Source organism: Thamnophis elegans, chromosome 2 (genome assembly GCF_009769535.1).
Source record: "Thamnophis elegans isolate rThaEle1 chromosome 2, rThaEle1.pri, whole genome shotgun sequence".
Lineage (NCBI taxonomy): Eukaryota > Metazoa > Chordata > Lepidosauria > Squamata > Colubridae > Thamnophis > Thamnophis elegans.
In genome coordinates this window covers 152,513,792-152,535,963 of record NC_045542.1, presented here as the reverse complement: position 1 = coordinate 152,535,963, position 22,172 = coordinate 152,513,792, and the positions used below count along the sequence as shown (strand labels likewise).

The 22,172-nt window shown below is 42.7% G+C and overlaps 1 protein-coding gene and 2 long non-coding RNA genes across 3 annotated transcripts in view; 2 read left to right on the top strand and 1 right to left on the bottom strand.

The window, feature by feature from the left end:
* Positions 1-10,735: 10,735 nt before the first annotated feature.
* On the bottom strand, positions 10,736-15,053 carry TNF (tumor necrosis factor). Its single transcript, XM_032211087.1, has 4 exons — positions 14,563-15,053; positions 13,832-13,862; positions 13,317-13,382; positions 10,736-12,072 (listed from the first exon to the last, which is right to left on the bottom strand). Exons 1-4 carry the CDS (start codon positions 14,740-14,742, stop codon positions 11,657-11,659), a joined length of 693 nt encoding a protein of 230 aa, XP_032066978.1. The 5' UTR covers positions 14,743-15,053; the 3' UTR covers positions 10,736-11,656.
* Positions 15,054-17,264: 2,211 nt separating this feature from the next.
* Positions 17,265-20,620, top strand: LOC116502675. Its single transcript, XR_004254573.1, has 3 exons — positions 17,265-17,333; positions 20,331-20,456; positions 20,549-20,620. It is a non-coding gene; the product is annotated as an uncharacterized LOC116502675 (long non-coding RNA).
* Positions 20,621-20,872: 252 nt separating this feature from the next.
* LOC116502636 overlaps positions 20,873-22,172 on the top strand; it is a 7,017-nt gene continuing 5,717 nt past the window's right edge. The window contains exon 1 of the long non-coding RNA XR_004254569.1: positions 20,873-21,146. This is a non-coding gene — a long non-coding RNA (uncharacterized LOC116502636). The remainder of the gene's footprint in view (positions 21,147-22,172) is intronic.

Genomic DNA, 22,172 nt, shown 5'->3' with positions numbered 1-22,172 from the left:
CCACACCCCCACCCCTTCCCTGGGCTCTCGGCTGGTGCAGCACCTGAAATCCTTCTGGGCACATCTCTACGAGGGGGACTCCTCCCTCTGGGCCCAGCCAGGTTTCAGTAATACATGCCAGGTCTGCCCTCTCGTCTAAAATTAAGTCCCGGACGAGAGGAGCTTTATGTACCACAGACCTGGCATTTAGCGACAGCAGCCTGAGTCCAGGGTCCTGATTACTTGCGCCATCTGGTCTCGGAGTGGGACTCATAGGGCCGGAAGGAGGGATCTCTGTAATGTAGCGAACCCTCCTTCCCCGGTAATGGCCTGCCCTAAAGTCCCCGCCATATCTGCCCCTCCCTGTTACGACCGTGATACTCCGACCCTCTCCCGTGTCTCTGGTCCCCTCAACCACCCCCATGGCCCCCGCATCCCCCGGCAGGTCCTCCGAATCATACATACCCATGCACTCCCCCAAGCAGTCCCCACGTAAAAGTTAAAACACAGAAAATTACAACAATATAATAGTAAAAAGTGGGACATTCATTCATCTCATACGTATCCCATGCATATCCCATACAAAGAGAGGAAAAAAAGATGAAAGAAAAGGAGGAAAATAAAATAAATTGCGCAGTTGATTAAAAATTTAAAAATGCGAGATCAGATAAAAGAACGGGCTCCTAGTGTTCAAGGTTGAAGTGGCTGGAGACCAGTTACAATTCGGGTAGAATATATGGGGGAGTGTCTTATAACCCCTCTCTTCTTCTGTAAATTTATAAAAGTTCAACCGCCCGGAACAGTCCAAGATGGTAAAGGGTTTTCTTGTACAGGCACTGTCTAGGGCGATGCCACAAGGGCAGCCACAAAAGGTAGTAATAGTGACAGTAGTCCAGGCCAGATGGAAATGTGCCAACAAGCCTAGGAATCCGGAGGCCATGGCAGAAAAAGGCCGGATGTTAAAATGCCACAATAAAAGATAGTCCAGTGCCAAACAGAGAACACAGGGGGAAGCCTCACAACAGCGGGGGCAGGCAAAGATGGAATCACTTCTATAGGGTCACCTGACCAGACAAGAGCGGAGGGGGGGGGGGCAAAGACGGGGCGAAGACGAAGCCGTACGGGGGGGAGAGCCATCCGGAGGGACTGCCGCGGCACCAGGCAAAGCCAGCCGCCCAGCTTCCTCAGTCCCAACAGTAGTAATCGTCCACTCTCCCTCCGAAGCAGCAATAGTCCGGCAAAGCCCCCAGGAAACACAGCCAACACGCTCACCCTCAGCAATGTTCTTGTCAGTCCGCTCTCTCTCCAAAGTAATGGCGGCCGAGCAGAGCCCCCAAAAAGCGCTGCCGCCAATTCCAGTAATTCCTCCGTCCGTCCGCTTACACTCCGGGGCGATGGTAACCAGAAAAAGGCTCTTTCAAGCTTTCCCATCTTCTCTCTCGTAAGCCCTGAGTATCAGTCACTATGACCAATTTTGGCTTGGGAAGCAGGAGAGAATGGACACCTGGTTTCTATAAAGTCATTTGTGCATGTAAAGATTGGCTGGTGATTCAGACAGTGCTGGTTGAGCCTTAGGCACACATGGGTTTAATGTTCTTTTAGAAGAACGGTAGGCTGATGTTTCAAAAATAGCTACCACACAAATCCACTACTGAGGAATGCGGTGGCCAAGTGGCTAAGACGCTGAGCTTGTCAATCAGAAAGGTTGGCAGTTTGGCAGTTCAAATCCCTAGCTCCATGTAACGGAGTGAGCTCCTGTTACTTGTCCCAGCTTCTGCCAACCTAGCAGTTCGAAAGCATGTAAAAATGCAAGTAGAAAAATAAGAACCACTTTTGGTGGGAAGGTAACAATGTTCATGCGCCTTCGGTGTTTAGTCATGCTGGCCACATGACCACAGAGATGTCTTTGGACAACGCTGGCTCTTTGGCTTTGAAACAGAGATGAGCACCGCCCCCTAGAGTCAGGAACGATTAGCACATATGTGCAAGGGGAACCTTTACCTTTTTAAGTCCACTACTGCACAGAAAGTCCACCGAAAGAGTGGAAGGAAATCAGGTTCTGGCAGCTTTATTGCTAGAATTGTCTCAAGCAAAAGCATCCCACAATTTTCACTGTTTCTCTTGCCAAGAGATTTTTAGTGGACATATTTCAGCCCATGTGATGGTTCGCAGGACTAGAGATAGGAAGCGAGGGAACACTGAGCAACATCCATTTACAGGTAGTCCTTGACTTATGACAATTGACCTCAAAATTTATGTTGCTAAGCGAGACACTTGTTACCGGTAAGTGAATTTTGCCCTGCTTTATGATCTTTTGGCCACAGTTGTTAAGTGAATCACTGCAGTTATTAATCAGTGACCCAGTTGTTCAAGGAATCTAGTTTGCCTGTTGACTTTGCTTGTCGGAAGGTTGCAACCAGGTGATCCCATGATCTGTGGACACTGTGGCCGTCATAAAAATGAGCCTGTTGCCAAGCATTCAAATTTTGATCATGTGATCCTGGGGGTGCTGCAGCGGTCGTAAGAGTGAAAAACAGTCACAAGTCACTTTTTTTCAATGCCGTTGTATCTTTGAACAGTCACTGAATGAACTGTTGTAAGTCAAGGACTCCCTGTACTTCATCCCAGGCGTGTCTTTCCTGCTTATGGATGAAGACAGCAGACACAGGATTAACGCTTGCTCAGAAGAATGTTAGACCTGTGTTAACCGTGGTGTGAGCCAGCCATGGGGGCGAGCTAATGGAGAAAAAGCAGCTCAGCTCTGGCTTTGAGGGGCAACTTGTTCATCATGAGGCCTGGTGAGGTGACCAAGAAACCAAGAAATTACCTTTTGGAAAAGCACCTTTGGGATACCCATGACCTGGAGGATTGAGAATCTCCATAGAAATTAAGCCTCCAGTGTATTTTCTATGTCAGTGTTTCTCAACCTTGGCAACTTGAAGATGTCCGGACTTCAACTCCCAGAATTCCCCAGCCAGCGAATGCTGGCTGGGGAATTCTGGGAGTTGAAGTCCGGACATCTTCAAGTTGCCAAGGTTGAGAAACACTGTTCTATGTTGATTGTCATGTTTGCAGAAACAATAACTGTTAGGGGTATCTCCGTTGGGAGACAGAAAGTAGCGCAGCGGAATGTACAGCGAGAGAGAAGGAACGTTGTCAGTAGAAGAAAACACACGAATAGAGTCTCAGACGCTGCTAGTAAAAAGAAGTAGCTTTACTACTACTAATAGCTTCACAAGCAGTGATAGTAGATGTGTGTCCAAAACACAATTCAAAGAACAAACAATTGCTTACAGTCGCAGTTCACATTCCAGTCATCAAGTGAGCAAGTAGTTATCAAGCATAGGACAATCAGAGAGAGAGAGAGAGTGAGCTTTCCTGACTCCCTCTTATTGCAAAGTTAATTACAGCTGATAAGTACATTCACCCAGTTAAAGCAACATCAACCATTTGTTATTATATGTGAAAATCTATATTGTCTACCCAACACTAGGAGTATACTCCCAACAATAACCCCTCCAGATTTTTTTAAAAAAACACTGTGACACTTGGACAAAGCTTAATTGATAACCACCACCCCCAGGTGAAACCCCTGTGAACCAAGGCCCCACCTATTACTTAGCAATGGGAAAGAAATCTCAAACCCTCCACCCCAATCGCATGATAGCAGTGTTCCAATATTTAAGGGGCTTTCACAAAGAAGAGGGGGGTCAAACTATTCTCCAAGGCACCTGAGAGTAGAACAAGAAGCAATGAGTGGAAACTAATCAAGGAGAGAAGCAAGTTAGAACTGAGGAGACATTTCCTGACAGAACAATTAATCAGTGGAACAGCTTGCCTCCAGAAGTTGTGAATGCCCCAACACTGGAAGTCTTTAAGAAGATGTTGGATAGCCATTTGTCTGAAACAGTATAGGGTTTCCTGCCTAGGCAGAGGGTTGGACTAGAAGACCTCCAAGGTCCCTTCTAACTCTGTTATCTTGTTAGACAGTGGATCTGGCTTCATTCACCCAACCCCACCCCATCACACATAAAGGAAAGGGATTGGTGGGTGTTTTTTTTTTCCTGTCAGGCAGAAGGTAGAGAGGGTAAGAAGCCAAAGGCAATCCAGTAATCACATTCCTTAACAGGGCCTTCATTAAGGACAAGCTAGTTCTTAGCCTTGTTACTGAGGCTGATTAAGGCTTGCTCCTCAGAGGCAGCGCAATTAATGCTCGCCTACTTTTCTCTTGACTCAAGGGCTCTTCCCTAAGAAGTGAAATGAGATATTTTGTACTTCTGCTGCGATTTCACTTGAAGGAGGAAATGGAAACTGGCTTAAGCGTGAGACTCTTTTTTTAAAAAAAAAAAAACATAAAAATAAAACAAAGAAACTAGAGAAAAGCGAGTGTCAGCCTGAAAAAAGGAAACAAATCCTTGACAATGATCATTTGCCATTTTGAAAAGCCTCTGGGGTTACAGGCTGAGTGACTGAATTTTGAGGGAAATCCCCAGGGTGGGAAATACACAGTGGGATAGTTCCCCTGCTGTATAGCATGACTGACTGACTCATAGTGTTGCCTCCAGAATTGGGCACCCCAAGTTTGTTGTGGAACTGATACAGATTTGACGCCTGGATTTGAGAGAGTCTTTTACTTTTGCAAAGGGGCTTCTTTGTAATTCAGGCATAGCAATTCAGGGGTGTGTGCGTCAAGTCCTTTTACAGGGTGCAGAAATGAATAGAATAGAATAACAGAGTTGAAAGAGACCATGGAGGTCTTCTAGTCTAACCCCCCCTGCTCAAGCAGGAGACCTTATACCATTTCAGACAAATGGTTGTCCAATCTCTTCTTAAAAACCTCCAGTGATGGAGTACCCACAACGTCTGAAGGCAAACCATTCCACTAATTAGCTGTTCTCACTGTTAGTTGTTCTCACTCTTTATTTCTTGGTTAGATCTCTCCTTCATAAGTTTCCATCCTTTGATTCTTGTCTTGCCTTCAAGGGGTGTGTGTGTGTGTAGGTTTATTTATTTATTTAGTTAGTTAGTTTGTCAAACGTACGAAATAACAGGTATAAGTATAAATATGAACATGAACACAGGAAATGGGTATGAACAAATGGGGACACTGGTGCACTTATGCACGCCCCCTTACAGACCTCTTAAGAATGGGGTGAGGTCCACAGTAGACAGTTTAAGGTTAAAGTTTTTGGGGTTTGAGGATGTAACAACAGAGTCAGGTAGTGCATTCCAGGTATTGACCACTCTGTTGCTGAAGTCATATTTTCTGAAATCGAATTTGAAGCAATTTGCCTTGAGTTCGTATCTATTGTTTTCCTGTGTATTATTGTAGTTGAAGCTGAAGTAATTGAGAGGGAGGACTTGTAGCAAATAATTTTGTGTACTACGCTTAGGTAAGACCATAGGCGGAATAGTTTTAGGCCAGCGATGGCAAACCTTTTTTGGCTCGTGTGCCATAAATGGGGGGGGAGAACGGGGGGGGTCGTATGCAGGTGTGCCATACCCATAACACAATGCGCAAACCCCCCCCCCCAGTGTGCATGTGCGCACTACAGGCATGACTTCCAATTTTTGCACACTTTTTTCGCCCTCCCCAGGCTCCAGAGGCTTTATAGGAGCCTGGGGAGGGTGAAAACAGCCTCCCACACACACACACCCGGAAGCGCTCCGAAGGCTTCTGGGACCTTCAGGAGGCTTCCCTGAAGCCTCCAAAGCAGTCAAAATGACCCTCCGAGCAAAGCAGAAGTCACGTCCGGTTTGCTCGGAGGGTTGTTTTAAGTGTTCAGAAGGCTTCAGGGACCTTCAGGAGGCTTCCCTGAAGCCTTCGGAGCAGTCAAAACAACCCTCCGAGCAAACCGGAAGTCCATTCCCGAACTTCCGGTTTGCCCTTGGGGTCAGTTTTCTGCACTCCGGAGGCTTCAGGGAAGCTCATGAAGCCTCTGGAGGGCCTCCAGGGGGGGGCAGGGGGAGGCTCTTTTCACCCTCCCCAGGCTCCTATAAAGCCTCTGGAGCCTGGGGAGGGCAAAAAATGGCTTTAAAAAAGGGTGAACTCAGCTGCCCAGTGCACGCATGCGCGCTGGCCAGCTGAGAGCGCAGCGCCTCGCGTGCCCTGACAAATGGCTCTGCATGCCACCTGTGGCACCCGTGCCATAGGTTCGCCATCACTGTTCTAGGTTGTCCAAGCCCAAAATTTCAACCCTGGTGGCATAAGGTGTTCTATTGTGAGTAGAGGAGTGGAGTACTTTTCTCGTGAAATACCTCTGGACTCTTTCAATTGCATTTATGTACGATATACAGTGTGGATTCCAAGCAGACGAGCTGTATTCGATAATTGATCTGGCAAAGGTTTTGTATGCCCTAGTTTGCGTATAATATCACTGGAGAAGAAGCTCGTAAGATTAGGTTAGCAACCCTTAATGCTCCCTCCTCTTTGTGGCATCCCCTTTGATATTGGAACGAGATATACATTCAGCGTATGTGATACCACAGAAAACAAGTAACACAATAAAAGACACGGATTATCTGTGAGTTTTTAACAACAGAACACATTGACCCTAGATAACATTCCACAAGTGGCCAATTTATGGGTTACATTGCTTTTTCCAGCTGGATTTGTATCTTTCTTAAAGCTTGCAAGGACTTGAAAAGAGGCACACTATTGTTTAGTGCTGAAACGACAAGTTCATACAGAAGGAATGGCCTTGGCTAAGAAGAATTTTTTAAAAAAAGTTTTGGAAGTTTTGAAAAAGAGGCCTAGACATTCAGAAGGCTAATATCAGCTTTTAAAGTGCTAATAATGAAACCTAAAATTCCAGGTAACTGTTCAGCAATAAAGGGCCCAGCTTAGCTTGTGGGACTTTTAAAACTGGAAGAGTGGTAGAATTTTTTTTTTAAAGAATAATACAAAAAAGAGGGGGGGGGAGGAGGAAGACATCTGCAACTTAATCCAAATAATTTATCCACTATGCTCTCCATAGAAAAAGAGTCAAATTAAAAGAGAATGATTCTGGTGTATAGGTTGTTTAGTGGCCATTCAAAGTTTGAACGGATTTATGGTGTGTGTGTGTGTGTGTGTGTGTGTGTGTACTTACAACCCAGATTTGAAATTCCAACGGTTTGCCCTTCCTGTGGTCATGTGACCGCATTTCAAGCGCTGAGCAACCAGGCCCCATTTATAGCCATTTGCAGTTCTCCATGGTCACCTGACTGGATTTTATGACACTTTTGCCAAAACCTGGCATGTACCTCTGGTTTTTGGCAAAAGCGTGCCCCTAGCGAACCATTGGTTCGCTTAATGACTCTTTTAACAACCTACAGTGATTCACTTAACGACCCCTGCAAAACAGGTCATAAAATCAAATTAATTCCCCCGACTGACCCATTTTATGAGTGTCACACATTACAACCACGATGGGCAGGCTCCATTATGGCCATAACTTTAAGGACTACCAGTAAAAGAGAAATAAATCAATCTACCATCCTTGGACCTGGAAAATTGCAGCTAGGACACCCTTTGCGGCTTCAAAAGAATGTGATATCTGGGGGCTTCCCCTGATCATTAAACCCAGTTATTTGTCATGCTATTTGATTATTTAACTATGAAACTAAAACTTTGGCAATACATGACTAATGCTGATAAACCTCTTCTTAGCTTAATTTCAATATTTATGCTATTTATGCAAAGGCTCCCGATCCAGGCATTGAAAAGATAATCAATGTCTATAGAATTGGGGTCTCTACTAGAGAGCCTAACTCTACTCTTCCTTCAACTGCAGAAACTCCCTGGATAACACTGAATTCCCTTTCTTACAACTCAACAGTCAGTGTGGTCTAATGATATAGATGCTACCTAAAAGCGGGGCAGACCCACTTCTAGTCTCACTTTAGCCATGGAAGTTCCCTTCATGAGGTTTTGGGTCTGTCCCTCCCTCTCAGTCCAAGAGTCGGGATAGTCTAGTGATGAGATTCAGGAGTTTCCCCCTCAGCCATAGAAGATCTTTTGGGCCCATCGCTCTCTCAGTATGAGAGAGGGATTATAGTGTAGGAGTTGGACAGAGAGTGAAAAAACCCAGGCTGTGGTCCCTCTTGAGCCGCAGATGGTCACTAGATCATTTTTGTCAACAACAGATTAGGCCTCCTCCGAATTCCATCTGCCAGCCAATGCTGGCTGTCGACCACTTGGAGGAGGGCCTTCTCTGTGGCTGCTCCGGCCCTTTGGAACGACCTCCCCGTGGAGATTCGGACCCTTGCCACCTTTCAGGCCTTCCGGACAGCCGTTAAGATCTGGCTGTCCCAGCAAGCCTGGGGTTGAGTTCCCCCCCCTACTCGAATTTGCTGTGCTTGCTGTGTTTTTTAAATTGTTTGTATCACTGTCCTGTTTTTTTGTCTTACTTTCTGTATTTGTTCCCCTTCCCTTGGTTTTTGTTCAGCCGCCCTGAGTCCCTTCGGGGAATAGGGCGGCTTATAAATCAAATAAATACCAATACCAATACCAACTGTCTAAGGCCAATCTACCTCACAGTGTTATACTTAGTACGGAAACACAAAAGTAAAGAATACATTGTATGTTGCATTGAGCTCTTAAATCCAATTATATAAATCTAATAGACGATTAGATAGATTTAATAAAGGATGAAAGAGAGAGGGGGGAGGAGGAGGAGGGTGGATATAGATATAATGATGAAGAAGATAGGTAGGTAGGTAGGTAGGTAGGTAGGTAGGTAGGTAGGTAGGTAGGTAGATGATAGATAGATAGATAGATAGATAGATAGATAGATAGATAGATAGATAGATAGATAGATAGATAGGAATTCATTAATTGATTTCCCTCTTTGGATCCCATTTGATTCTGCCACACAACCCTTGGAATGAGGAAGGAAAGACCCATTCAAGGGATGGGGAAATCAGATATCAATTACAGATTTAAGAAGGCTTCTTGCGAGTCTTTAAGCCAGACTAGGATCATCCTGTCCAGTTTCCCCTGTGAATGATGTTCTACTTTTCCCTCACACCTTCTTCCTGAATGGTGGAAGTACTAATTCACCCGTAGAGCCATTTGACAGTTGTGGACTTCAATTTACTTTGACAGCTGTGGATTTTGACTTCCAGAATTTGAGGTCTACAGATGTTGAGAATTTTGACTTCCAGACTTCAAATTCTGGAGTTCAACTTCCAGAATTTTCCAGTCAGCATACTAGTTGGAAAATTCTGGGAGTTGAAGTTTATATATCTTCAAGTTGTGAAGGTTGAGAAATGCTGTTGTAGAGATTCAGCGTCATGTAGCAGAAAGCAAATTGCTATATAAATGCTTGAGTTTTCCCGTAAAGATGTCGTGCCCAAGAAAAATATAGAAAAGAACTGCTCTGAAAAATTAAGTAGGCCTCCTAACTGAGTCAACCAGCCTTTTGCAGATAGGAGAGTTGGCTAGGTGACATTTCATCATATCCTGGTTTCTTTGAGTCATGTCTTGAAATTGTGGTTTTGAATCCACTGAGGGCCCATCTGAGAGTCTTTTGTAAATTAGAGTTGCAAGGAGGCATGTATCTCTACAGCCTCAAAAGTCTTACAGCAGGGGTCCTCAAACTTGGCAACTTTAAGACTTGTGGACTTCAACTCCCAGAATTCTCCAGCCAGTTATGCATAGTCTTAAAGTTGCCAAGTTTGAAGACCTTTGTCTTACAGGGTCCTGCATTGTTACTGAAGACTAGCTATGTTAGTCTGTAGAGATTCTCAGTCATCCAGGTCATGGTTGTCCCAAAGGTGCTCTTTCAGGAGGCAGCTGGACTTTCTTGGGGTTTTTTTGGGGGGGGGAGGGAGACGTTTTGCTTCTCATCCAAGAAGCTTCTTCAGGATAATGGGGAGTGGAATATAAATCCTTCAAAGAAAAAAAAAACAAGTCCATTTGCCTCCTGAAAAACACCTTTGGGATAGCTATGTTAGCATCTTTGGAATTTTGGAGGAGTTATATTGCAACAAGAGTTAGTCTGGTCACTGGTATGTTATTGGCAGCCATGTTTATTTATTTGGTGAGTTATCTTGGTCTGCACTGTGATGCAATAGGTTGGTAACATTTTGGAAGCACAATGACTCAGCATTAAAAATGCCTATCTTGTCAGGTTTAAGACCCAAGCACCAGGCGACAGGGTAAGCTCCCGTTCCTTGCTCCAGCTCTTGCCTACCTAGCAGCTCAAAATCATGCAAATGCAAGTAGATAAATAGGTACCACTTCACTGGGAAGATAACAGCATTCGATATGCCTCAGCATACAATCATGCTGGCCAAATGACCATGGAAAAAAACATTCTCAGACAATGCTGGCTCCCTTGGCTAAAAAAAGGGGATGACCACCGACTTCTAGAGTTGGACAGAGTGGATAGAAGAAACCTTTGCCTTTATTTTGGAAGGAGAAGTTGAGCTTGCTTAGCATGTATAAGTATCATTTGAGGAATGGGAAGGGGCAAGCAAGACAGGAGCAGGATACCTAATAGGGCCAATGGAAACCAGCTCTTATTGTTGGGAGGCTAAATTGAGCCCATCTGTTCATCCCTTGACAATACTGTTACATTCAAGAAGTGCTTAAGGTTGATTGTGCCTTGTCCTTACGATATTTCTTGGAACCATTTCTGGGATGCTAGAAATGTAATCCTGGACTTCAGACTGAAGTTATTATTACTCAGGACTAAAATCAAACCGAAAAAGACAAATCGTTGAACGGATGCGGTCCATTACAAAATTTCGTTTTATTGTTTGGCCTGAATTTAAATACAGAGTGAAACCAAAGTATATATTATCTTAGCAGTACATGTTTTCACACACTCTGCTGAGCAGAGATTCGGAACAGAATAAATAGACAAATAAATAAATACATAAATAAATAAATAAGCCATTTTCTAATAAAAATATATTTGTAGTACTTATACATTAAAAAAACATTTTTTTCATGGCAACCTGTAGAGTACCGTAAGGCATTTCTGCCAAAAACCTACTCGGTGCCAATGAAATACCAAAAATGTCAGACTTTCTGACATCAGACTAAAGCAGTACAATCGAAGAGAGAATATTAGAAGTTTCCAAATAAACTTGGATAGGATTGTACTGTTAGCTGGGGGGGGACCAGGATCCATAGCCCAGTATTATCCTCTCCCCCAAAATTCAGGATAACTCATGTAATATACATGATTAAATCAACACAGTCAAATGGTATCAAATATACATAGTATATATATACATGTATGTAAATATTCAAATCTTAACCTAGACTGGGGGACAAAGGAATGGAAATCCTGTTTGAAGATAGCCACAAAAGCATTTTGCAGTGTCCCAAATACAGGGTCATCAACATGAACCCAACCTAACGGGGAACCACAACTAAATTGTTACATGTGTATGCATTTATTGCCTGCAAAAAGTGTGCTGTCTTTTTACAAGGATCTCCTACACAGGGGATGAGGGGGGGAGCTGACATTTCAAGATTATAGGAGAAGCTCAATAAATAAATATTAATAAATAAATAAAAATCTAGTTTAGAAAAGACTCACACTAAGGATGCTAATACTGTCTGCCTACGTATAGGCTTTGTTGGCTTCTCTTGTAAGTAGGAGAGGGGAAAAAACCCACACCCAAGATACATGAAGTACATGAATGAAGATGTGGTTAGGCATCATAAAGTCTTTTTTTTTTACATAGCAATGACCCCAAAATAAATCTGTGCCGAATGAGTGAAGTCCAGATATTCAGGGTGATTTGTCTTGGACCACAAGCGAGCCCCTTGGTTCAGATGGAAGACGCCCCCTTGATAAATAGATTCAAACCACAGTTTTTTGTTGCTGGAGACCTGTTCACAGACAGATTTGATGGATTTTAGCAATTCTACCTCGACGCTGATCTCGGATGACCGGCGGACGATGCTGTGGGTGAGCAGAAGGGGCGTCTTGCAGTTGTCCTTGTGGAACAAAAGCTGAGAGTAGATAAAGTACAATCCGGTAGAAGGCACGACGAAGGAGTTTTCGCTCTTATCCAGCTGCATGCCATTCTCCAGGAAGGTAGGAATCACATCTGTAGTCCAATTCAGTTCTTTTGTATTGTGGGAAGAAGCTGTGAAGTCAAAGGAAATCAGTGTTAGGAAGAAGGGGCCGGTCAACTCAAAGAAGAATGTACTGTACAAATGGTCCTCGACTTATATCCGTTTGTTTAGTGACCCTTCGAAGTTACAGCGGCACTGAAAAAAGTCACACACTTTCTTTTTCACACTTACGACTGTTGCTGCATCCCCATGGACCCCTGATCCAAATCCAGAAGCTTGGCATATTTAATGATGCCTTCAGTGTCCTGGGATCATGAGATCCCCTTTTGTGATCTTCTGACAAGCAAAGTCAATGGGAAAGCCAGATTCGTTCGACACCCGTGTTACTAACTTAAGAACTGCAGTGATTGACTGGACAATTCCGGCAAGAAAGGACATAAAATGGGGGGCAAAACCCATTCAACGACTGACTCACTTATAGCAACAGAAACCTTGGACTCAATTGTTGGTCCTAAGTGGAGAACTGCCTGGATCTGTTTCTGAGGCACAATTTCCCTCAGATGCCTTCCAGCTGTGCTCAACTGCAGCTTTCACAATCTTGTGGTTTCTAAGGTGAGTTTGTGGGAGCCATGGAATGAAACCTCTGGAGGAGACCAAGTTGGGGAAAGCTTTCTATGAGATTTAGTGGACCTGGGATGTCTTCGATGCCTTGGTGGGTTTAAGGGCACAAAGCCAGGTCCTGCTTTGGGAAGCCTTCAGGCAACTTGACTTGAGTAAGGTTGACCCCACCAAATCTGATCGCTATTCCTACAGGAGAAAGGCTGTATTGCACAACTTCAACAGGGGTTTGCAAGGTTTTCTGCAGTAAAAGCTTTCTGTGCTAAATGTCCTAAGGCTATGGAAGACCCAGTTGCTCGCTGAAACTCATTGGATGACTTTCTACTAACCATCCTCTCTCATCTTAAGCACTTAATATAAAAAAATATGAAGCCTCTGATATGATTGGATAGAATCATAGCCAAATTAAGGCAAGTCCAAATCATTAGTGTACAAACCTTCCCTTCATCCTACAGTTTGAGTTTCATCTAACAGCCTTCTTGTAGAGCACAGTCAGTTGCAAGTGTGCCAGGAGCTCACAGTTAGTGAAACGGCCCCTTATCTCAAAAGTCTGCCTCTTTGCAGAATGTGACAAGTGCTTCTTCTTTGCAAGCATTTTATTTTCATCAAGCCGCACATGAAGCCCTTCTGAATCTGAGGCCCATCTGAAGCCTGTCTCCAGCCACCCCTTTTCAAGCAATTTAAAGTATCTCCTCACCAACAGCGTGGGCAGCTGGTTTTCTAGACCTCAAGGCTTGCACTTTCATCGTGGCGGGCAAATGATCTATAAAAAGGGAAGAAAAATACAGCGTCAGATAATGCATCAAAATCAATCACTTTCATCAGCACGAGATGCTGTGTGTTCTATAACTGGCTAAAGAATTGATATATTGATATATTCAAACTATCCATGACAAGCAAATATTATTCCAATTAATTCAGTGCGGCATTCCTGCCTTCTGATCATCTTCCCTCAAGAATTGGGAAGATGCTAAATCCATATACTTAAATATTAAGCATTGCGTTTGTAGCTATATACAGTATGTTGGTTGGGGGCTATGTCTCAATTCTAGCCACTCCCAACCAGTATAGTAAATATTCAATCTGAGTAGAAATGAAGGAATATAAGATAGTAATAGATCTATGGAGTATCAGGTTGGAAAACGATACACAGTTTACTACTGCGTTGGAAAAACTTTACTTAAAGAAATAAGACTGCTTAGAAACACTTACCAGAAAATGAATTTCCCTGTACTTTAGAGTCCTGGAAAAGAAATGGGGGGAAAAATTAATAAGGATGGTGCAGATATGCCGCTACTATTATTAATGCAATTATTGTATTTGTTTATTTAATGGCAGCTATAAATATCAGTTAAATAAGCACACATTTCATGTGTTGAAGAAAACCTCACATAGAAAACTAGAGATAGGCATTCTTTATTAAATGGGCCCATGGGTACCAATGATCCACTTGGCCTCCAGAAAGACTGCCAAACACTTATTGTACAGGTAAATTCTATATGCCTCCAACAAGTGGTTGATTGAGCAATAAATTGCTGCATAAAATATTTGGGAAAAATAATAGTTATCTATCTATCATCTATCATCTATCTCATCTTTTAAATTCCTTTTATTGGAAATATTTTAAGGCAAATATGTTTACCATCAGTTTTCCTTTATTTATTCTTTAAAACCTCAAATAAGTGTTAGGCATATGGGTTTGTTTTCGTTAATTTAGTGCAAAATGTAGCATTAGCATAATCTTTCTCATAATTTTCATCCTCCTCCACATAGACCTGTTTGCTTTTTCCTTAATTGATTCAGAAGATTGTTAACTCAACATTTCTTCATTCTAAAGCGGAGAATCACCCGCTTGCAAGTTCACCCCGTTCTCATTTCACGACAAGCATCCATCGAAACTTTTCTAAGAGCCACCCACTCTTCGCCCATCTTGTGTTACTAACCTGATTTCCAGAAGACCCAAATGCGTCCAGTTGCAAGAGGGCAAAGACGGTTACGGCTCCAATCAGAAGCAAGAAGGAGCAGATGCTGAGACACTTCCAGTGGTTGTTCTTCTGAGCAGGTTCCCGGATGACAACTATGTTCCCTTTCTCCACATCGCGTACCAGTTGCTCAGAGCTCATGGTGGATGGTTTGGCTTCAGAAAAAGGCAGAGAAATTCTTTCGGTGGATGTGGTGAAAAGTTGATTCAAATAGAAGCTCCCTGGTGGTTTCTTTCTTTCTTTCTCAGGTTGATTTCACGGGTGCTTCTGCCTAAGTTTAGACTGCTTCGAAAATTCAGCCACCAGTCAAAGAAAGAAGCAGTGGTAGATGATTCTGGCAGATGAAAAAGAGTTCTTTTAGTTGTTTCGGTTGACTTGTAGCCTCCTTGGAATTCACTTGAGGGATGTTACTGCTTTCTGGCTTTCCCACCCTTTTTTTAAGCCCTTCTGTCTTTCAGAAGAGGCTTTACTGTTTGGACAGTCTTGTTACAGCTTCCTTTTAAACCCTTCCGAAAGCGAAGTCCTGTGCTGTCCCCGCCCACATCTAGCAACTCATGAGCAAGAGGAAAAAAGCAGAAAGAGGAAACAGTTAACAGGAAAAAAAAAAAAAAAGCCTATGAAATGAAACGTGTTGGAATCTGAGGTTGGTACTTTCAGGTGGCAGGAGGGCACCCCGCCCGTTTTGCTGGCCGGGTTTGTTCCCGAGACTGGAAGAGCAGGTTATTTAATTGGTGTGATAAATAAATTCACTCTTTCTTTTCTGGCTAAGTCAACAGATGGCAGGGATATGATAGGAGAGGAGTTTCAAAAGAAGAACCTGTAGGTATCTGCCTCTTTGATAGCGTGCCTTCCTTTGCAGAGGTATTTCTGCACAGGATATTTCTGGATAAACTGAGGAAAGTAGGCAGAGAAAAGGCCATTATGTGCTCAGTGTGGTGCTTGTAGATATCAATATACTGGCAGCACCTTCCTTTGTGCCCACGACTTTTTGGCTTCCCTGATTTTATTTTACATTTTAAAAATGAGTGTCAGCAAGTGGTAAAGCACAGTTTCCCATGTCTGTGGAGATTCTCAGTCACCCAGGTCATGGTTGTCCCAAAGGTGTTTTTTTCTTTCCCAAAGAGGCAACTGGACTTTCTGGTTTTCCTTGGAATGTGCTTCACTTCTCATCCAAGAAGCTTCCAGAAGCTTGTTGGATGAGAAGCGAAACATCTCCAAAGAAAAATCAGAAAGGCCAATTGGCTCTTGGGGGGGAAAAAAACAGCACCTTTGGGACAACCGTTTCCCATAAATCACTTCTATAGCCTCCAATAAACTTCGTTAGAAAATAAAAAAGCTTCACGGATGCAGCCAATTTATTTAGACATCCTCACCACTGCCAAAAAAATAAATAAAGACAAATGTAACCAGAAAAAGTCATGACCATTTAAGAAGCAGAGGTCATGCAAGGGACCAGTCAAATTCAGATAAGTTGGTACTTCTAAGTTTGGTGGAAAGACCTAGAACTTATTTTCAAAATCCCAAATGTGTTTATTTCCTCCCCCCTCCAAATATGAGAACCCCTGGAATAAATGCAAGAACTGGATCCAGAAAGATGAGATGGCGACCATGATGATGTAATCAAAGATCTGCCAGTTTTTTTTTCAATGTGCATCTCCCCTAAATATGGGCGAAACTTTGATCATAACACTGTGGAAAGCACCTTGATTTTTTTTTTGGACCATGGCTGTGCCTTGGAGGGATAGCAAAAACCATATCTACCAAAATTAGGTAAGCCTTCCTGAGTAATTTAGGAGCCTCCTAGATCCAAATATATAAATAAATCACACTTCATCGTCACTCACTTTCCCATTTGAACATCCACAGGAGAAGAATTGGCTATATAAATTTGAGTGATATATAAATATTCTGAGGTAGCTGATTCCCCCTTAATAAGAAATTTACCAATTTAATGAATGTGTTTGTTATACAACTCCCATACCTGGATTTCAGCTGTTATCATGTTAAGAAAGGCTGTTGCTAGTAATCTTTCTCTCTGCACAACTCCCTTTTAATCTAACACTCTGGAATTTGACAAAGATATATCCACTAAAAGAGGTGGAAATTGCTGTACTTTTGCCATTGCTATACTTTTCAGCATAGCTCACCCTCTAATCATACATTTATGGGCACTTAAAAATCAGACCAGAGCTGGGAGGGACCTTGGAGGTCTTCTAGTCCAGTCCCCTGCTCAAGCAGGAGACCCTGTATCATTTCAGACAACTTTCTGTCCAGTCTCTTCTTAAAAGCCTCCAGTGATGGAGCAGCTACAACGTCTGGAGGCAAAGCTGTTCCACTGGTTAATTGTCCTCAGTATTAGGAATGTTCCCCTTAATGCCAGGTTCCTTCTCTCCTTGACAAGTTTCCATGCATTGTTCCTTGTCCTGGTGGTTTGGAAAATAAATATTTATAATAAAGCGGGTGCTTTGGAAAATAAAATAAATAATATTAGCAAAGCATGGTCTGAATATCTCGAATGGATGTTTATAAAATTTGACAACATTCAATCTCTCATTAGCTTCCTTCCTGGTTAGCTAATAACCCTGGTTAATCAATGATTAGCTTGAATAAGAACAAAAATACTATAATTCTTTGTGTGTTCTCCATGGGGAGCCAATGAGAGAACCAAACTCCCCCCTGCTCCCCAAATTATGCCTCCAAGTCTGCTATATGTTTGATTGGATTACATAACGGTATGTGGGAAAGATGTTGTGAGAGAACTGGGAGAGATAGTGCCTAGGGAGTGGTCAGATAAGAGGGGGGCATAGGTGGAATAAGAGGCACAGAAGTGGCCTTTTCTAGTTTTTATCAGGCTGTAAAGAAAATGGTGGGAGATTTGTCCTTTCAGGCTTGCAAGATTGTCAGTCTTGCAAGGTAGATGAGGCAGGAAATATGCCCAGATGTGTTCATTTTACTTTAAGGCTGAATTAGTCAAACCTTCTAAGTGAGATTAGTATGCAATCTTATTTGCAAAGGCCGATGCCCGTTGGAGTTGCTGAGAATTTTTCTGAAAGATTTTGATCTGATTAACACTGCCTTAGACCTATCCATTCTGCCTTAGACTTATCAATAACTGAAAATATAAGTTATTTCCTTTCATCTTGAACTTTCAGTGATAGCCAAATGTTCAAAACTTGCCCCCTATTAATTCCCCCCCCCAAAAAAAATAGTGACAGAACACCCACCCCATATATCATGGGAGCATCAGTTCCTGCAGTATTTGTCTGATGAGAAACTCTGTAGGGATAAAAAATCTGGATGCAGAAGTTTAGCAAATTTTGCTCAATTTGGGTTTATCAGTGTGGGAAATCCCTGATTCTCTACTTCAATTACTTCACCAGAGGATTTTCCGTTACTCCTTTCTGACTTCATGATTTGGCTGAAGAAATAGGAGTTACTACTTCATGTTTTCATGTTTCCAAGTTGGATTTTGAAAGTGAAAGCAGAACTGCTGAGGAAGAAAGTTCTGTGAATTAATTTTATTCTTTGGCTGGCTTATGTCTTGTTGTTTTTTCTGAGTTGACCATTTATACATTCAGGTTCAACTTTTTTACCTTAAGTTTTTAATACAGAGTTCTCTCAAGGGAACTAACAATTTCGAACACCATAGAAATGAATATACATCAACAGGCACCTACTGTTAACTCCTTCTCCGATCGACAAGGGATTTACAGAAATGTTAGAAAGATTTTAAATTAAGTCAAAGGCCTTGTTATCCTTTTTTAGTATGGATTGCTGGTCTTCTCCTCAGGGAAGGACCACGTTACAAGGTCCTCCAGCCATCCCCAGCCACCACCACCACCCACTAAAAGTCAAAAATATGTTTTCTGACTTGGTAGGCTTCTCTCTTTCTCCCTCTTTTTAGGTTTAGGTTTAGGTTTATTAAATTTATATTTTACAAGTTTATTGATGGCCTTGTCTTTAAAAAAATACATTGAAAATTGAAAACTCAAATTAAAAAAATAAAAATCAAAGTAAAAATTAAAAAAAATTAAAGATAAAAATTAAAGGTAAAAATAAAAATAATGTAAACATTGAAGTAATAATTTTTTCAAGGACAGCTCAGGAAAAATAGTTAAACCTCCCTCCCTCCCTTCTTTCCCCCCTCTCTCCCTCATAGAAAGAAGCTTTCCTTTATTGTCCATTATCCAGCAGTTTCCTTTATTGTTCCTCACCTACAAAGAGAAATATTTCCAAATTAAAGCAACTAGAGGTAATTCTTGCATTTTGATGGCAACAGAGCCTGCCCATTATGATTGCAAGTGATGATGGCCATTAAGTGAGATGGTCTTGCTTAACGACCCCACTCCATGCGCTCCCTGATGCAGCCATTAAATGAACCCACAGCTCGTTAAGCAGATGCCTCAAGGGGGAGGCCTTGAGAGGCCTAGAGCAGGCCCTAGGACCCCACCCCAGGCCTCTCAAGTCCTCCTCCACGCCTTCAGACATTCTGCTTTTCGGGGTTCTTGCAGGCTTTGGGCCTGACTCCCCTACTCAGTGTCCGTAAGCATTTGGTCTGCTCCAAACTCAGCCACTTAACCACCCAAGGTAGTCTACATCCAGGCAGTAGAAGACTGGCATCATTATTATGATTATTATTATTACTGTTGTTTTGCATAGCAATAGCAATAGTAGCAATAGTTAAACTTATATACCGCTTCATAGGGCTTTCAGCCATCTCTAAGCGGTTTACAGAGTCAGCATATCGCCCCCAACAATCCGGGTCCTCATTTTACCCACCTCGGAAGGATGGAAGGCTGAGTCAACCTTGAACCTGGTGGGATTTGAACAGCTGAACTGCTGAACTGCAGTCAGCTGAAGTAGCCTGCAGTGCTGCATTTAACCACTGCGCCACCTCGGCATGTACACTGAGAGCTTCTGCATCGGAGACAACTTCTTTGTGTGTCCAATCACACTTGGCAAAATAAAGTATTTTACTCTATTCTACTCTACTCTACTCCACTCCACTCCATTCCATTCTACTCCACCTGTTGTGGCGCAGCAGGAGCCGTTGGAGCTGCCACCAGACTCCGACAGCGAGGGGCCCGATGAGTCAGCTCTGGAGGATGTGGAGGACCCTGGACAGGGTTACGACTCCGAGCAGGGTGCAGAGAGGCTGGTTGGCCACTAGTGGGGAGGAGACAAGGGAGAGTGAGCTGGACACCAGTAGTGAGTTGTTCCTGGATGCACGGCACCGAAGAGCTAATAGGCATCAGGAACAGTGGCACAGTTACAGGAGGTAACTCCTGTACAGGAGGTAATGACCACCACTCAGCTGGTGGTCATTAGGCTCCTCTCCAGACTATAAAAAGACTACTTGTGCACACACCCTTCTTGCAGAAGTCAATACAGGAACGAATGTCAGAGAACATTATTAAGAGCTTGGCAGGCTGGATTGCTGCCAAGCTTTATCTGTGTTTATTGCTGCCCAAGCTTGTCTGTGCCGGTTTGCTGCCAAGGACCTTTCTGTCTGTTAATTAAATGCCATAACTTATCTTTGGCTTGGAGTGTGCTTTGGTGTGGAACGAGAGGGGTCAGAACACCCACCCTACGCTACTACTCCTACTCCCATTCTCTGCATCAAATGTTCAAAGCAGGATAATTTGAACCTGGTCATTTGTGTCTCAAGAGGAAACTCTGGATTTATTTGTTTAGTGATGCATCATTTGGTTTTTTTTGGCTGTTCACAGTGTTCTGTGGGGTCTTCTCCAAGATCAAAGTTCAAAGGTATCAATACTCTTGTCACTTTACAGTCCAACTTCCACTTCCACAGTTTAAGGGAATGCCATGGTTTGCACGACTCCAATTCTTCGCAGGTAATAAAACACAGCAAAGCCTTTGAATATTTTATTATTTATTGTATTTATTTTAGTTATTAAATTTTTATTCTTCCCATCTCTTCTACCAGGTGACACGGGTTGGCTTACAAGTTATAAAACAGGTCAACATAATTAATATATTAAAACATTAAGGCTGCAGAAATTTAAAATGCTATTAAAAACTATATTAAAACCACAACTAAGTGATTTAAGAGATGGATGGGGCAGGGATAGCAATAGCAGATTTTTTTAATAGCAGATTTTTATATACCGCTTCATAGGGCTTTCAGCCCTCTCTAAGCGGTTTACAGAGTCAGCATATTGCCCCCAACAACAATCCGGGTCCTCATTTTACCCACCTCGGAAGGATGGAAGGCTGAGTCAACCCTGAGCCGGTGAGATTTGAACCGCTGAACTGCAGATAACAGTCAGCTGAAGTAGCCTGCAGTACTGCACTCTACCCACTGCGCCACCTCGGCTCTCTGATGAGGTCTTCTTAGCTTCACAGCCACCTCCAGGAGGGAGCACCTTTCCTCGGGGTCCTGAATGCTGCGCAGCTCATCCCACCAGTGGAGTGGTTCACGGCAGAATGCCGCGAATCTCGTCTTGCTGGTGCAGCCGCCCACGTGCGACAACACAACACAACATGCATCATCCAGACACGAACGGCTCCATCAATGAGACGAGGTAAGAGGGTGCAGGGTGCATGGGGCACATCCACCCCATCCCCACTCTAGCTTGATTTTTACACCTGCACCTCACCCCACCTCATACAGCCAGACGTGGGCAGATCTTAACTAGGGCTTATTTTAAGGTAGGCCTTATATTAGGCATAAGTGTGAAAATTAGGAAAGGTCTTGATTTTGGAGTAGGTCGTATTTTCAGGGAAACACATTATTATTATTAGTAGTAGTAGTAGTATTTTAATATTATTTTAGTATTGTTAGTATGTTAGTATTGTTAGCATTGTTAGCATTGTTATCATTGTTAACATTATTAGTACTATTAGTACTATTAGTATTATTAGTATGAGTATTATTAGTATTATCAGCATCAGCATCAGCATCATCTTTTATTCATTAAACATGAAACTCAGTGAACTAAACATTTAAAAATGTATCACAAATATCATTGACTGTCGCTGATGGTAGATACAGGTTGTTACCAGGGTCCTCGATATCAACCAAGTATTTTCTTAAGTTGTACGATGCTCCAAGTAGTGCAGTTTTTTGCAGTTCCGCTGGAGTTATTGAAGGAAGCTCAAATTTCTTGATATATTTTGTAAAATTCTTGGACATGGTACCAAGTGCCCCTATAACAATGGGTATCACTATTTTTATATTATTATTATGTGGTTAATCTTTGGTGAGATTCACAGCCTTTGGGGCTGGTTGGTAGCTCAACAGCTCGAGTCCTAACCAAGGACCTAGGAACTGTTAAGGTAATGTCGGAGGATATAAGTTGTTGCAAGCAGGGTGGTTTTTTGTAGAGTCAGAATGTTCAAGTATGATAAATTTAGAATTTTCAAATAGCGAGGTAGCCCTTTAGGTATTGCTCCAAAGGCTCCAATTACAATTGGTAAAACACAAGATTTCTTTTTCCACAGTCGTTCAACCTCAATTTGCAAATCCCGGTATTTTGTGATTTTTTTCTTGCTGTTTATCTTCAATTCGTGCATCACCAGGTATTGCAATGTCAATGAACCATACTTTT

Bases quoted from the DNA above. Each gene is read 5' to 3' on its own strand.
- TNF (XM_032211087.1), bottom strand. From the start codon at position 14,742: ATGAGCTCTGAGCAACTGGTACGCGATGTGGAGAAAGGGAACATAGTT. The intron at 13,863-14,562 runs GTTAGTAACACA...TTTCTTTTCCAG, and splicing joins TTGGGTCTTCTGGAAATCAG to GACTCTAAAGTACAGGGAAA. The intron at 13,383-13,831 runs GTAAGTGTTTCT...CCCTTTTTATAG, and splicing joins ACAGGGAAATTCATTTTCTG to ATCATTTGCCCGCCACGATG.